The sequence below is a fragment of the Misgurnus anguillicaudatus genome, chromosome 4 (genome assembly GCF_027580225.2).
Source record: "Misgurnus anguillicaudatus chromosome 4, ASM2758022v2, whole genome shotgun sequence".
Classification (NCBI taxonomy): Eukaryota; Metazoa; Chordata; class Actinopteri; order Cypriniformes; family Cobitidae; genus Misgurnus; species Misgurnus anguillicaudatus.
Genome location: NC_073340.2, coordinates 22446255 through 22461594, shown reverse-complemented (window position 1 = coordinate 22461594; position 15340 = coordinate 22446255). Strand labels below are relative to the sequence as shown.

Sequence of the window (15340 nt, the reverse complement as noted above, 5' to 3'; positions counted from 1 at the left end):
TTACATCCTTAGTACATTGATATTAACATAACCATATATATATAGGAGCAATATCACTGTAGTGCTTTGCTGGACGATAACCATCACTGACTCATTTCAAAAAGGGAGTGCATTTGATGAGACCTGAAACATGACATTATAACATAAACAGTGAATATATTTATTATGGAAGGTAATTAATGTTAGCAATAATTATTACAAAAGCAATATCACTATTCTACTATATTCTGACCCCTTCTTTTTCTGAATCAGACTAATGAATGGGAGACAGTTCTTTCCCGTTAGATTTTAAAATATTATCCGACAAGATGTACAGTTCATAATTTTTTTTAAAGAATAAAATAAATCTTAAGTTCATTCTGCTGTTCATGGAAGTTGCCTGATGGTTGACTTGAATATTTAAAACCATGATGACCACGTGTCTTTAAATTCATCATTCCATGGTTGCACATATCACATTTCCAGACAGTTCATATTGACAAAAAAAAAACAAAGTACTTGACTTTTTCAACCAGATGATGAAATTTCTCTTTACAGTATGGTTTTCTTCGAGTTCACCTAGAGAAACAGACCTCCTTTGATTTGTAAAAATTATAACTGTATCTTTGAACACAATTCTGGATCCATCACTCTTCAAGACAGCCCGTTTTCACCTTTTTAGCAATAATGAATAGTCTGAATATCGACAGGCCTCTTTGAAAAGACAACCCTTCTTAAAACCAGGGCATGGCAAGATAATACCTTAATTGCACCAACAGAACCACAGTGGATAGATAAATATATCAAACAGCCATAGGAAGTCTCTGTTTCCCCTTTAGGTTGTTTCAAAACACTTGTGTATGGTCATCAAAGCTTAGCTCTTTATTTGAGTGTCCGGCAGAACCTTTCCATATGAGGACTGGTTTCTTCAGCACATCTCTACGCTTTACCCATTACTATCTGGACTCCCCATCTTTATGTGTGGTAAAAAGGACCAAGTCTCCTGCACCACCAAGTCTGGAGCCACGGGGTGGAGTAGAAGATCTGTTCACAGATGAAATAAGAGGTGGTGGAGCCCCAACTGACAATGCCCCAACCAGACCTGGGGCCTTGGTTAGAATGCCATTAGGTACATGAGAGTGTGAATGCAGAGGACCGAGTCTAGCGTAAAGGCCGGGGTGATGTGAAGGTCCGGATGCTCCAGCCGGATGAAGATGAGCGTGAGATAGTAGCCCGGCATGAAGCTGTTCTAGGTGGGCAGCCTGAGATGGGCCAGGAAGGTGAGGTGAGGACAGGTGTGGATGCATCCCAAAGTACCGTGCTCTCTCAAAGTCTTCACGCAGTATCTGAGCACGTTGTTCCTCGTCAAACGCATGCGACATCATCGCAAACTCTGGTCTGTTTGCCGAGGAAGAAGCAGATGAAGAGGTAGGTACTGGTGGATGGTGTGGGCTGTTTGCCACTGCTGCTGCTACAGCAGCAGCTCTCTCTGCCTCGAAATAGCGCTGTACGTTATGTTGATGCTGGAGAAAACGAGACAAGTGTGGATCAGTGCGAAGTGCAAGGTGGGGATCTGATCTCAGATTCAAAAGATCCCTGCGCTGCTGCTGCTGCTGCTGTTGGGCAGCCAGATCCCTCCAAGGGTCCCAGGGAAAGCTATGAGTGGCTTGGGAATGACCTTGTGGTGGACCATGTGGATGTGGATGGAACCGATCACCTGCACCACCTATTACCAGTCCAGCTGGGCCTCCAGCACCACCTAGATAAGCATCCATAGCCCTTGTACGATCTAGGAGAGAAAGAGGATGATGAGGAGTGTGTGGAGTAGGAGGAGGAAGGGGCATGCCAGGCGTAGGAGTCAATGAGAGGGTTGAGGAAGGAGTGGATGGATGGTGGTGGTGTCGACTACTAGGTCGTTCATAGCTGTGTGGGGGTACAGCAGGATGTGAGGAGATGGGCACTGGCTCAGGCTCCTCTTTACGCTCTTCTTTAACCTTGACTTGGGAAGGAAGCAACCCATGGTTTGGACCGGGTTTAGTTACTGGAGTCGTGGTCCGATCAGGTTTCTTGACTGGAAGTGAACTAGCAGAGGAAGAAGAAGAGGTTGGACCATTGTTCTCTTTTTGTAAAGAGTGACTGGATTCGGTGTTGAGAGTGTGCGGTGGCTGTCGGTGAAACAGATCCAGAGGAGAAGGGGCTAAGGGGGCACTGGTAGGAGAGGCTGTAAGTAAAGATGATGTTGAAGACCGAGGTCGTTCAGGTGCTGCGGCAGAAGCAGACACTGGTGCCCGAGATGCAGAATGTTGTCTCTTGTCCAACTCTCTTTCTCGGTCTCGTTCACGCTCTCGGCTGTCAGGCTGAACCCCGCCTCCGCTCAGTGGACCCAGGCCATTCATTTGTGAACTGGGGGTGCTGCTGCGGTGCTTGATGGATGGGATACCAGGCGACATCCGCACTGGCTGGCGTCCATACAACATACTGTCTCTGTGTGAAATAATATCAAACATAAGATTTAATACAGTCCACTCCTCTGAAAATCAGCTTATTCATAACAAGAAACAGATCGAACATCGATCACTCTGAAATGTAATACCTGTCTTTTTCATCTTTTATATGAGTCAGTTCTCTTCTCTCCATTTCTTTCATTCTATCATCTCTTTTTTCTGGGCCTTTAACCCACGAGGAACCAGAAGAGAAGGTTGGAGGGGGAACATGCAGACGACTCCATGGATCATGGGGGTTGCCTAATCCTCCAACTGCACTTGCAGAAGACTCAGTCTTAAACACACTGGCAGCTAAAGTGGGAATGTAGAAAATAAGTTTGGTTTTAGCTAAAAGATGCAAAAATTGAGAACTGTCAATCAGATGATTATGAAATATAATACATATTATTTTAATTAAATACAATTATTATTAAATATAGAAATATATTCTATAGACTAAAACATAATAATAAAGAATAAAATAGTATAACAAACCTATTGTTGGGCTACCTAAGCCCCCAAAGGCACCAGAACCCAGGGCTCCCAAAGTGGGAAAGGGAGGCGAACGTACATATGGGTCTGCAACAAGACAAATGTCCATTAATGATGAAAGCAGGCTTTATTTTTGCATAAATCACAATGGAAATGTTTATGCTGTAAAAAGTTAACCAGTGAAGCAAGCCAGGAAAATATAACACAACACACATCAACAAAGCAGCATCCAGCATGAAACTATGGGTCATATTGTCTTACAAAGCCCCTACTTTCTCAGAATCAGTCTCTTACCCAGATGTGATGCTGGGGTGAGGAAAGAGTGGGGCGTTGTTGGAGGCATGAATGGTGTGGAGGACGGATTGACTCCACCTGAGAAGACATGGGTCAACTCAGACCAAAGCTTTAACACCCATAAATGGACTACCATTGAGTGTTGATAGTTAGCCATGTTTCTGCTTTTATTCCTTTTTAAAGCTTTCAATTTATGAGTGCAGTTTGATAGCAAAGTAGGGCTGCAAAACCCCCTCACATCTCATAAACAGATTGCTTAACAGTGATTTGTTAGTCCAGTGTATTGGCAAGATTTTTAAAACAATCACAGAATTATGTCACCTGCAAAATTGAAGGTAAAAGAGTAAGGAGTGTTACCCACCAGCAGCTGCAAACAGGCCTGGTCTTGTAAGATCATGAGTTGGAGGAAGGGGGCCACCGAGTGATCCTAGACCTCCTAGTCCTCCAATACCAGGGCCAGGTAGTCGAGGTAACAGGTCATTACGGAAGTCAAGTTTTTGTGGATCAGCATGCATAAGCTAAGTAGTAATAGAAATGGTTAATATAACTGGCACTCTTATATTTTAAAGCAGTATTTTGTTCAAAATTAAAACGTGTTATTGTATAACTGCAGATATGTTGTACTTGTGGTTATTCTGAGAAGTATTTTAACTAGTTAAGTATTTTTTTAAGGGCCATTTTAAAAATCTAAACCAAAACACGCTCAAAACCTTGACTTTCTCTTGATGTCTTAGAATCATCCAGGCCACACGAACATGCATAGCACACCATTTTCCAGGTTTCTGCAAAAAGACAAAAGAAGATTTACTGTGTAGTTCTTCGCTAGTTATCACTGACTGATAAAAAAATTTATATAATAAATAAAGGATAGTCTAACTTACATTACTGACTTTTGGAGGTGGTGCAAATGGGTCTGTTAGCTGCTGATACAAACACAAACACCATGAACTATCACTCATAAAATACACATATATAATTACATCATTATACGCTTTTCACACATTATTTAAAAAAAATATAATTAATTTAACAGACATATGTTACAAATTCTTTACCCTTGTAGCTTTAGGTTGCAGATGGGGAGGTACACCCAAACCAGAAGTCATCTCTGGAGCAGCTCCCTGAAGGACAACAAGCTGTCAATAACAACACACTTTTGTAACCCACTTCATGACCAGGACATTAAATAAAAAGCAAGAATAAATGCAGGCGGATTTGTGGGTAAACAAGAAAAATCTCATTTGAAATAGAGGAGATTGATCTACTGATGTAATACAGTCTGTCTTTCAGACCTCAGAACACCTTGGCCGGTCCAGAAACACCTTTACATTGAAACAAAGCTGTGAATATTGAAATCTTCATGGTGAAGTCATAACAATAAACACATGACAATTGCAAATAAGTAAAACAAACTGTAAACGCACAATTCTGCAAGTATGCTTTGTTCTTAAAATGGCCTAGTTAATTCTCAAAATCAAAAAGGTACAAATTGCTTCAATGCTTGTCCTAATGCTTTACAGTATTGACCACAAGGTAAATAAATACAATTTTAAGACGCCAAAAATTAAAACATAGGGGGGAAGTTTCCCGGAAAGGGGTTATCCTAGTCAGGATGCACACCTGTATTGTTTTTTGTAAAAATTGTTTGTTAAACCTACTTAAATCCTACCCAATATAACTAAAGCCTAGACGTGGATTAAGCTAAACCCTGCCCGAGAAACTGTCCCATGATCTTTTGTAACAATGATACTACACCAAAACGATCATTTATATGACATATGATCATTTAAGACTATCAAGTCATTGGTAAAGTCAAATTTCTTCATTAGCAGAAGCACCAGGGGACACTCATCATGTGATTTTATTAATCTTTCATAGGGAGGACACAAGAGCTTTCAGATTTCAATATTCAAAACATGGACCAAATGACAAGCAACACATACCTTAGGCTGAAATGCTCCCCCCACTGAACTGAAAGGTCCTGTTGGTGGAAGAACCGGCTGTATTCCAGGCACAGGTGGTGGATACTGAGGAAAAAACTTCACAGGAAAGAAAAATAATAATAAATTAGCATTTACGAAATAGATGCACTTACAGAGACACTGACTGTATTTTCAAAAGATGCCAGCAGACTTAACAGATTTAATAAGCAGGATTTTCCTGCATTGATTTTGGCAAGCAAGCAAAAATTCAAAAGTGTGATTTGCACAGGCTACTTAAAATAATGCTGTAGACAAAATGCATATGACCCATTTGACAGTACTTATATTTAAAACGGCACTAATAATGAAAAGAGAGGAACCACCTATGGTACCTGTAGCTATGACTTTAATACTATAAATGTTAAACAACTGCAGAACTACAGCAAAGGACAAGTACAAGAGAGAGTCCCCATCTCCAATTATTAGGGATGCTCCGATTGATCGGCCGCCGATCAGTATCGGCCGATAATGGCATTAAATGACTCGATCGGTACTCGCTAAATATGCCGATCTCGTGAAACAATCTTTCTGTTTACTTTTGTCATCATAGGGATCCTGAATGCGACTGCAATTAGAGACAATTTTTTACGTAGTGCGATCATTTTTAAAACCCGTTTCACATGTGCAACGTGCAGATTTGGATTACTTTCTTTACAGAGATGTGTATTTTCTATGAGGACGCGCTCCAGTCAACACCCCAACGCGTCTTCACATCCCCCTAAACAGCGTATTTGACACATATCTATCGCGGACAATTGCATCCTCATACCAAAAGTTTATTTTTGCATGCGTTTGAAAGTTTGTAGCGTTTAAACTTTCATTTTCCTCATAGCTGCTCGTGTCTGCGTACACCCACAGCAGCCTATCATCAGTGCACGTGAACAGAGCGATCTCTCAAACGTTTTAAAGCTACAGTAATCCATTTCATCTCTCAATAAAATCACTCTCTGCTCTTGACTAAAGAACTGTTATGCTGCGTTCACACCAGCCACGGTAGAGGTGTCAAGCGCGAGTGATTTCAAAGTTAAGTCAATGTGAAGACGCTTTGGCGCGCGTCTGGAGGGATAGTGGCACGAATGAGGTGTTAAGCGCAGCACGGTAAACCCGATTCTGCCTCAATGGCACGAATTGAGCGTTGCCGCCGCCAACGTGTAAGTTAAACATTTTGAACTTTGGCGGAAAACGCACCACGTTAACCAATCAGGAGCTTGCTCTAGTAGTGACATGATTACAGGAACTGAACAGAGTCGCAGAAGCCCCTCACGTGACGCAAATTTCTGCGTGAATGTCTTGAAGCAAATGAAACAAGTAAACTCAAAATGTTCAAGTGGCAAACTAGACGCGGTAGACCCAAATTTGATGCCTCAAACGCGGCTGGTGTGACCCTATAGTTATACTTCATATGAATGCGTGTATATTTAATTCATACAGTAAAGACTGTGAAGGGTTTAATTTTCATTACTTTTAACAGACATAAACCTTTTTAAAGAATTAACTCTTTGCAGAATAAATATTTGTTGTGCTTATTTATTTGATTCTCTATTAACACAATTATATACCTAATTACTGCAAGTATTATAACAAAGGCAACATCTGTGGTATTACTTTATCTAGAAATGAGCATGCAAAGAGCTTGGATATCAGCTTAAAAAAATTTTAAAATGGAATTGGTATCGGCTGATCATGAAGATAACAAATCGGTAATCGGTATCGGCTGCAAAAATCCTGTTCGGAGCATCCCTACCAATTATAATAAACTAAGCTTTCAGTTTCCTCCCATTTAAAATGTACTCTTTTCGAATGATAATTGTTATAAAAATAAATACAGTATAACTTACCGGATGTCGAAAGAGACTGTCCATCTTGCCTGGATACTTCTCAAACTAAAAAACAAAAAAACAATGAAATCTCATACTCTTTAAAATGAACAATCCATATCTTATCCTCAACTCCTTACCAGTGGAGGTGCAGCTGCTGTGGGATGTAAAAAGTGTTGGTGAGTATGAGTGTGCTGGTGCTGGTGGTTGTGCTGATGGAACTGGTAGGCCATTGTGGGGATGGCTGTCTGGGCTTGTGAAGATCTGCCGGAGGTCCCGGAGCTTGAGCTGGACACAGACGTCCCCACGGGTGCACCACCAGATTCTGTCAGGTCATGGCAGATCAGATCTGGATCTGTTTGTGGAAGAGAAATGATTACTTTCTGAAGGAATCCATGGAAATGACAAAGAATACTTGATAGTTACTCAAAGTAAACCGATTGCCTGTAATATATTACAGATGAATACTACCTACTGTACTTTACAGTAGCTCTGTTTGGTTACCTTTACCTGTCGAACGGTGCGGTGACACCTGCAGGAGAGGAGGAGGTGGGGGGAGGTTGGGGGACGGGGTGAAGACAGTACCTGGACGAGAAGAAGGTCGCACTGTTCCCACTCCCCCTGGCCCTCGACCTAGGGACACACTTGTAGCAGGAGTAGGTGGTCTGAGCGATGATGAAGAGGCCGATGAGGATGGAAGCTTGCCTGAGGTACTGCTCCTAAAAATAAAAAATATATATTTCCAGGTGGACTAACGAAAAAGTTATGAGTTACATAAAGCTAGTCGATTAGATTGCATCTGCGTCTAAATACGCATAATTATGGATAACCATAAAACTAAGACTATTCTGAGGAATTATTTAATGCTTACGGCATACACTACATGTGATTTACCTCACTGACCTGCTGTTGCTTCCTATAGTGAAGATTGATGGTGACTTCTCAAGGAAAGGGAGGAAAGGCTTGTGTTTGTGCTGTGCTGGACTGGGATTGTGCCGTTGATGAGGACCACCATTTCTATTACGCTGCTCAGGAAGTGAGACGGAGACCGAGGCGGTGGAATGGGATGTCAGGCTGGAAAGGGAGGATGAGGTAGAGATGGGCTCAGGGTAAGGCTGCTCCATACTCCTCTCCTGACTCCTCTCCAGACCAGAGATCCGGGGTGTGACTGAGAGAAGGGGTAGCGAGCTATTCGAGGGCAACAGAGGGCAACCGTTGGCTGCTGCAGATGCTACCAAGTTGGAGTTAGCTGTTAAGAAAAAGAGAGAGAGAGAGAGAGAGAGCAGCAATGTAATTATTGTAATATTTTAACCTTAATTTAAAATGAATTAACCTTAATCATATATTAAAAATGAAACTCAAAAACAAAACTTTCATAAAGGGTTAAGAATACACACAAGTCATTTGTTTCTGTGATTATATACACTATGCAGTTAATATATAATTTTCTATTATTAATTTAAAATATACACAAATTAAATAAATAATGTGCGAGATATACAAATGAAAGGTTTGGTTCTAAAACGCGATAAACGCCATTAAAAAAAAATTTTGTTACTGCCAAAATCAGTATTATATCAGGTCAGTATTTAAAAGTAAATTCTTAATTTTACGCAAAATCCAATTTTCACCGTGTTATTCTGTCATCTTTTCTCCATTTTTCCCAAAACGTCATGAAAACCACTATATAGAATGCAATAAATCTGGACCCCAGGGGATCTTATGGAAAAATTTACATTATTTTACTCAAAGTTAACGAAAATCGAGCAGGACCCAAACATTTTACAACTGATCGCTATGAAAAATGTTAAACGACGATGCCCCAAGTATAACCACAGCAATGACTATATGACAAAGTAAGTGTTTTGGTTAATGCCAATAAAGTTTATTTTTTTTAAATAAAAAGTGTTTACGACTAGTCAACTAAATGAATATAACATGGCAAAGATGAATGCACATTTTTATATTGATTCAATAGATTTATAGCATTTTGGAAAAAAAAACGTCATGGATTTATGCATTTTGTGGAAAAAATAATTCGTTTTTATAATAAATCTTTGAAAATCAAGTTATGGATTTTAATTTTTTATGTTTTTATAACCTAAAGATGTTATGTGAAAGTTTGTAACAGAAAATAGTGGTTTCCATCTGGTCACTTTCTTGGTATAGAAAACACATTTTTACCAACATTTGTCAAAATGGATTTATTGCGTTTTGGAACCAAACCCTTCAAATATAGTATTTACTTGCAATTGATAACATGCAGTAGATATTTACCTTCTCTTGTGCGAACAACGAATGCTGGCTCCATATTGTCCGAAGCCTAAATAGTGAAATGTTATATAATTTAAAACAATGTAAATCACAACACATTAATGCAAAGCAAAGGCTGAAAAAAGTTACCTTATCCCCGGATTCACTTTCTGTATCACACTGTGGGTTTAACATAAAGAGTTAAATGAATGTAAATGTTTATTGCATAATAACAAAAAAGTGTTTTTCCAATAACAGCAAGCAAGAGATTAGAAGTCGGAAAAATAACTTACAATGTATCCTGTCTCCATGTGATTCCCAGATACCTAATACAGACATTTGGAAACAGTCAAACCCCAATGAAACAGCAATATGGCAGATAGCAAACATACATTAATCTGCAAACAATTCTTGGGCATGTTTTTAAAAATATTAATTGCCTTTATCTAAGTAAAACGGTTGTTTGACAGGAGAAATTAAACTATTATATCATCCAGTTGCAACAAACCCCCTCGAAATCTACTGGCCATAATTACAAAGTTATTATAATTTATAACCAAGTGCATACTTCACTATAATTTTGTTGCACTGGTCCATAACAGCGTTCACATGTCCGATTAACAGATGTGGTAGTTCAAAAATATACAAACAGCCTTGTCAACGGTTCATAAACGATAGCTGTTTTGCTATTTGCTAAGTGAATTTTAATAAATTGCATTCCAATGTATAGTTGCATTACATCAATCACCCTGCTAGATATCAGGACAAGAGGCATATTCACATGCGGTGTGAAATGACTTAAAAACCAGTCACAACACTGGGCCAGCTTCCCAGACAGGGTTTAGATTGATCCAGAACTAGGCCTTAGTAATATTAGGACATTTAAGTAGTTTTTACAAACAATACTGGTGTGCATCATAAGACAAAACAATGGCACTAATATATGTTAAGATGTATCAGTGAAAGATGTTTTAAAATTAATTCTGGGACTAGGACCCTGTCTGGGAAACTGCCCCCATGTGTCCAATCAGCACAAAAATATGACTCCTAATCATCCTAACAATTACTATAACACTTCTAGGAATCTCCTAGAGATCTGACCATTCAATATCCAATTTTTGTCCCACCTGCTTATTTTCACTCAAGAATATAAATGATCCACCAAAACAGACTAGACTGTCAGCACTGTCCAGCATTGTTTAACCTCCTAAGACCGGAGCTTTGGTTTGTCTTATTTTCAGACATCTTCCAGCTATTTTGGGGTTAGGAAGAACCAATAAATATACTAACCAAATATTGTTCTTTAAACATGAACCAGTGTAATTGTCCATGTTTGTGTCCAAAAGGTTCCAGTTACATAGAATTAAGTATTATGATGCAAACAACAAAAAATTGTGATGTCCACAAATGTGGACACACCAGGCCTTAGGTGGTTAAATTTAACATTATGCTAATGTCCTATAATAATAAAAAATGAGTAACAACTGTTTCTCATTCTTCAAGTAAGAAAACAGTTACCGCCGAAATTTATACACAGGAATTTACAGGCATCATTTAATCTTACGATACCTGAGCACTAAGTGATGATTTCATAAACAGACCTAGCCTGTTAGTCAAGTAACTACAACTACATTTAAAAGCGCATTACTCATTAGGGTGTTTATTCTTGTTCCGCCTTTATTGTAAACACAGTTGAACGATTCATGATTGTGTAGTATATCTACTTTGAATAAACCTGTATACATGGTTATTACTAATGAACAAAGATATATTCATCCCATCCTGCCGTTTTTCTTTGATAGAAATACTTGAGATGAAATGTTGAAGATACTTCTTTATAACATGTTACGCTGTAATTCTCCAATTCTGCATGATAACTGAATCAAATAATTTATGCGCATTCAAGTCATGTGCTTGCCATTCACAAATATACGAGAACCCTTTCTCCAGAAATTACGTGCACACGGTGAAAAATCTGTACACAATGGGTGTTTATAATTAGATATGAGAACTAGATATAGGAAATGAAACAGATTTTAAGAAACCCAAACGTGGGAAAAAACTGATTTCAAATGCATTTTGGTTCTTGTTCATTTGTCAGATATCATGAAAATCATCTGAATGTATTGACAGTGTAAATGCACATAAAATAGATAAGTGTAGATAAAAAATAAACTCACCTTAGCCTCTCCTTTTCTCTTGAGTTTGGATTTGATTTTCCTGCGCTGTTCCCAGCTGTTGGTGAACGTTGCAGGAGGTCCTTCCTCCGGCTCCGACAGAGGGCCTCCATTTTCGTCAAGGCCTCTCTTTCTTTTGATTCCTCTAACCATTAACAAGCCAGATCGTTCTGGTGGCTTCAGAGAACAGTCCATCTATCAAAGCAACACACTGAAACATTTACAGGTGCCAAATATACCAGATGTGTGTTGAATTTTACAATGTCCGCTCCCATCTAAACCAATTTATTTTGTTCATGTCTCAATTTAATTGTTTAATAACCACCCTTATGGAAATAAGGGGTGGCACCAATAAAATGTTTTAAGAAACATTTTAACAAACTTGTTACTTGTTAACTTATTTGAGCTCTGTCACTGGACCAATACATCCGTGTATCGCTTGTAATAAAGTATCCAACTTGACAAATAAAATGTTTAACAAGATGTAAACCACTTACATATGTCATATTTTCATCATCAATAATGTTTTCTTTTAGTCTGTATTATTTAGTCAAGGGTCAGTACTAGATAAACAAATACACAGACCTCCAACGCCTCCAGGCTTATAAAGCTGGCTATGGCGAATCCATCGATGATATCCTCCTCGCACGACACGGATTCTCTCTTTCTCCGACGCGGAGGCCGGTGTCTGGCCCCGGGGAAGACGGGTCTGCATTCTCCCCTGCCTGCACCGAGCAACGAGTCTCCTCTGCAGAGTTCCTGGTCCGAGGCCGAGGATGGCGATGAGGCCCTGTGCTCAGCGAGATCCGCTCTCCTCCGCCGCCGCTCTCTGTCACGCTGGGAGCGGGAGCGACGGCTCTGCCTGAACCCACCGCTTCGACTGGGACCGTCCATGTCAAAGCACCACACCAATGTCCGTACAAAGGCACTTAGAAAGTAAACCCTGATCCGGCTTGGGACAGTTTACAAACTATTACGAGATATAAAACCACGTTAAGGTCTCAGATGAAGATGCGATTTATCGTTCCTGCCTTATAATTTAATAGAGCCCAGTGGAGGCATTAAGGTGGGAGCACACTGCAGTCCGATTAAAGTCATGTTTGGGCATTACTAGGCCCGTTTAATCCAAAAACACACAGATTATAAATGCTTCTCGATTTTCCAGGAACTGTCTTTCTGTCAAGACATTGTCACAGTCATCTGAGGAAAAAGGAGAAACTAGACATCAGTAGCGCAGTCAGGCTTTTAAAAACTTAATATGGCTGGTATAAGATAGATAATTTGCATAGATGTTGTTTTGCAACTAAAGCACCAGCATATGATTTAAAATAGCAAATTATGACTTATATATGTATGTATAATTAAATAATTTATGCATTCAATATGTCTAAAGCATTTATTAGCATACAAGAGATTCTACATAGTACCTCACTAGTTGGGTCTGAGGGTTTACGTTATTAAACTTTAGTAAAAGTGGACGATTGGTAAACACGAAGCGCATTTTGGCAATCAATTTAGACGAATAAATGTTATTATGATCTCGTTGTAAATTAATTCAATCGATTAGTAAGCAAAGAATCGTTGCCTCGGTTAGCTAACGTAATTGTTAGCCTTTCAGTTGACGATGTTAGCTTGCTAACTTAGTCAGCTAACCATATTAGGACCAAGAATTAAAAATTCACTCACACAAACAGTAAACATTCAATCGTAAAATGTTGCGTTATTATACTTTAAACGTCAGGGTGGAAATTGTTTTTGTAATAATGTCAATTACAACGTTGATAATATCCGGTGTAAACAACTAGGCGAGCCAGCACTGTCCTACAACCTCCTTACATTTACATCTTACCACATACATGATATAATTTTAAAACACCAATCATCTTTAATCGTCTGAAAGTTGACTAGGTTAGTTAATCATTTCTCTTGTGAAACATCTGTACAAGAATCATAATGTAACTTTATTTGCTATTTACGACTCCAATAAAACAAGCTAACCATGTAGCATGTACTTCGTTGACACCCCACCTTTCAAAAATAAAGAACGAACTAATCCGTTCAATTTAGGACATCGATCCGACCGATAAACATTGCACAACCCTCAAACCACAAATGTTAAAATGAATGCTATCGTTATCTGATAAAGCACACGAGCTCATTAGCTAACGACGAGCAAATGGAAAACGGGGACACAAGTCTCTGTGCGATCGGTTTTAATAAACCTCTCACAACGCATATATTTTACTCTTTTTGGACAACACTACCCATCATGTTCTCGGTATTTAACAACCCTAAAGGCATAAACAATCATAAAACAACTAAATTACCAATCACACCCACCACTCGAGCTCTAAATAAGGCCATTTTCCTTTGGCTTCTGCTTTCGTCCGAGCCTCCATTTAAAACGATAATAATATAAAACGGGCCTCGACGCCTCGGGCTGGAGTTGCACCGTCAGGGATGTTGAGCGCAGCTCCGTCAGCGCAGGCCGAGCACCTCCTTCCGCGGCCCGCTGTGTGAGCCACTCAGTCCGTTGAAGATTGAGATTTCGCCGGGCTCCGCAGCACAAGATGGCTTTCACTCAAGCGTAACTTGGAAATTAAACTATGAAAGCTTACTTTTCGTTCCGATCGTCAAAATAGGATACATCAATTTTTCTTGACATACATGAAGCCTGGGTGGATTACCCGTAGCACTCAAACTGCATTGTGTGCTTCTGTCCGGTTTTCTTCCTCTGTTGATTCACTACAGGCAGTCTGTACTGAATGAGACATCCGTACTGCCATCTACTGTTTCAAAACTAGCACCATCTTCTTCGCCTAAAGCGCACAACAGATAAAAAGCTATTTACAATATTCACAGTATTTACAGCTTATGTTTATCTGTTTGTGACTTGTGTTGTTGATCTTGTGATGCACGATCAGCATGCATATTTCTTAATAGCATCCCAAAACAATCTTGGGCAATTTTATCAATATTTATCAGTTTCTTAGTAACTTTATTCTGTCTATCAGGTGCACCTGTTTAAAGGTTAACGTAATTTATGAAACAATATAAAGAGAGATTGGCTTACTTTAATTTGTAATACCGTAGCGTGCTGGGGTTTTTTTTCGATTTAAAGGGGTCATATTATGAGATTTCTTTTAAGGTATAAAATAAATATTTGGTGTCCCCAGAGTACGTAAGTGAAGTTTTAGCTCAAAAGACCCCACAGATAATTAATTATAGCATGTTTAAATTGCCACTTTGAAGGCCTGAGCAAAATTGTGCCATTTTTGGGTGTGTCATTTAAAATGCAAACGACCGGATGAAGTGCAAACACTGATCACAATGATGGTGGTTTGTTGTAATTGAAACTCAATTGTGCTGTCAAGTATTTTTTCTATTTCTCTCTGCACTTAATGGCAGTGCTGTGGTTGGATAGTGCAGATAAAGGGGCGGTATTATTGTAATTCGCCTTGCTACCTACCTCACAAAACAGGCGAAATCTGAACAACCTAATTTTTTACATGCTTGCAGAAAATGTCTTATCCAAACAAAGTTACTGGGGTGTTCATTTTCAAATTTTCTATGTTGATAGAAGCACTGGGGACCCAATGATATTACTTAAACATGGAAAAAGTCACACTATGACCGCTTTAAGTAAATGTAACATACGACACAAATGAACAAAAACTGCAGTATGTTTGTGTTTATTTTAATAGATTTTCTTACACCCGTCATATTCATAACTAAAACTGTAACCAGCTGTCTGTGATTTTTTTTCTTAAAAGGTAGCAAGCAAATTTATAATACACAACATTTAACAAAATTAGACTTTGTGTCAGATTAATACTATACAGTAGATACATTTATAAGCACAA

The 15340-nt window shown here is 39.1% G+C and overlaps 1 protein-coding gene across 11 annotated transcripts; it reads right to left on the bottom strand.

Annotated features, from left to right (window-relative positions):
• Window positions 1–146: 146 nt before the first annotated feature.
• On the bottom strand, window positions 147–14235 carry fbrs (fibrosin). 11 transcript variants are annotated; one of them, XM_073866994.1, is made up of 19 exons: window positions 13805–14234; window positions 12063–12677; window positions 11481–11672; window positions 9594–9626; window positions 9451–9480; window positions 9325–9370; window positions 7942–8296; window positions 7552–7766; window positions 7188–7402; window positions 7069–7113; window positions 5192–5287; window positions 4304–4384; window positions 4130–4171; window positions 3959–4030; window positions 3610–3766; window positions 3249–3326; window positions 2958–3041; window positions 2573–2774; window positions 147–2463 (listed from the first exon to the last, which is right to left on the bottom strand). In XM_073866994.1, exons 2-19 carry the CDS (start codon window positions 12369–12371, stop codon window positions 936–938), a joined length of 3780 nt encoding a protein of 1259 aa, XP_073723095.1. In that variant the 5' UTR covers window positions 12372–12677; window positions 13805–14234; the 3' UTR covers window positions 147–935. The 11 variants fall into 11 exon arrangements, with proteins under 11 accessions (XP_073723095.1, XP_055032953.1, XP_055032954.1 ...); XM_055176978.2 differs by having other exon boundaries at window positions 13818–14234; XM_055176979.2 differs by having other exon boundaries at window positions 4130–4168; window positions 13818–14234.
• Window positions 14236–15340: the final 1105 nt, after the last annotated feature.

What these genes read in the sequence shown, in the direction of transcription:
- fbrs (XM_073866994.1), bottom strand. Translation starts at nt 12,371, where the DNA reads ATGGACGGTCCCAGTCGAAGCGGTGGGTTCAGGCAGAGCCGTCGCTCC. An exon ending in ACATGGAGACAGGATACATT is followed by an intron (nt 9,481 to 9,593) that starts GTAAGTTATTTT and finishes TTAAACCCACAG; the next exon opens with TGTGATACAGAAAGTGAATC. An exon ending in CGTTGTTCGCACAAGAGAAG is followed by an intron (nt 8,297 to 9,324) that starts GTAAATATCTAC and finishes TTTTCTTAACAG; the next exon opens with CTAACTCCAACTTGGTAGCA.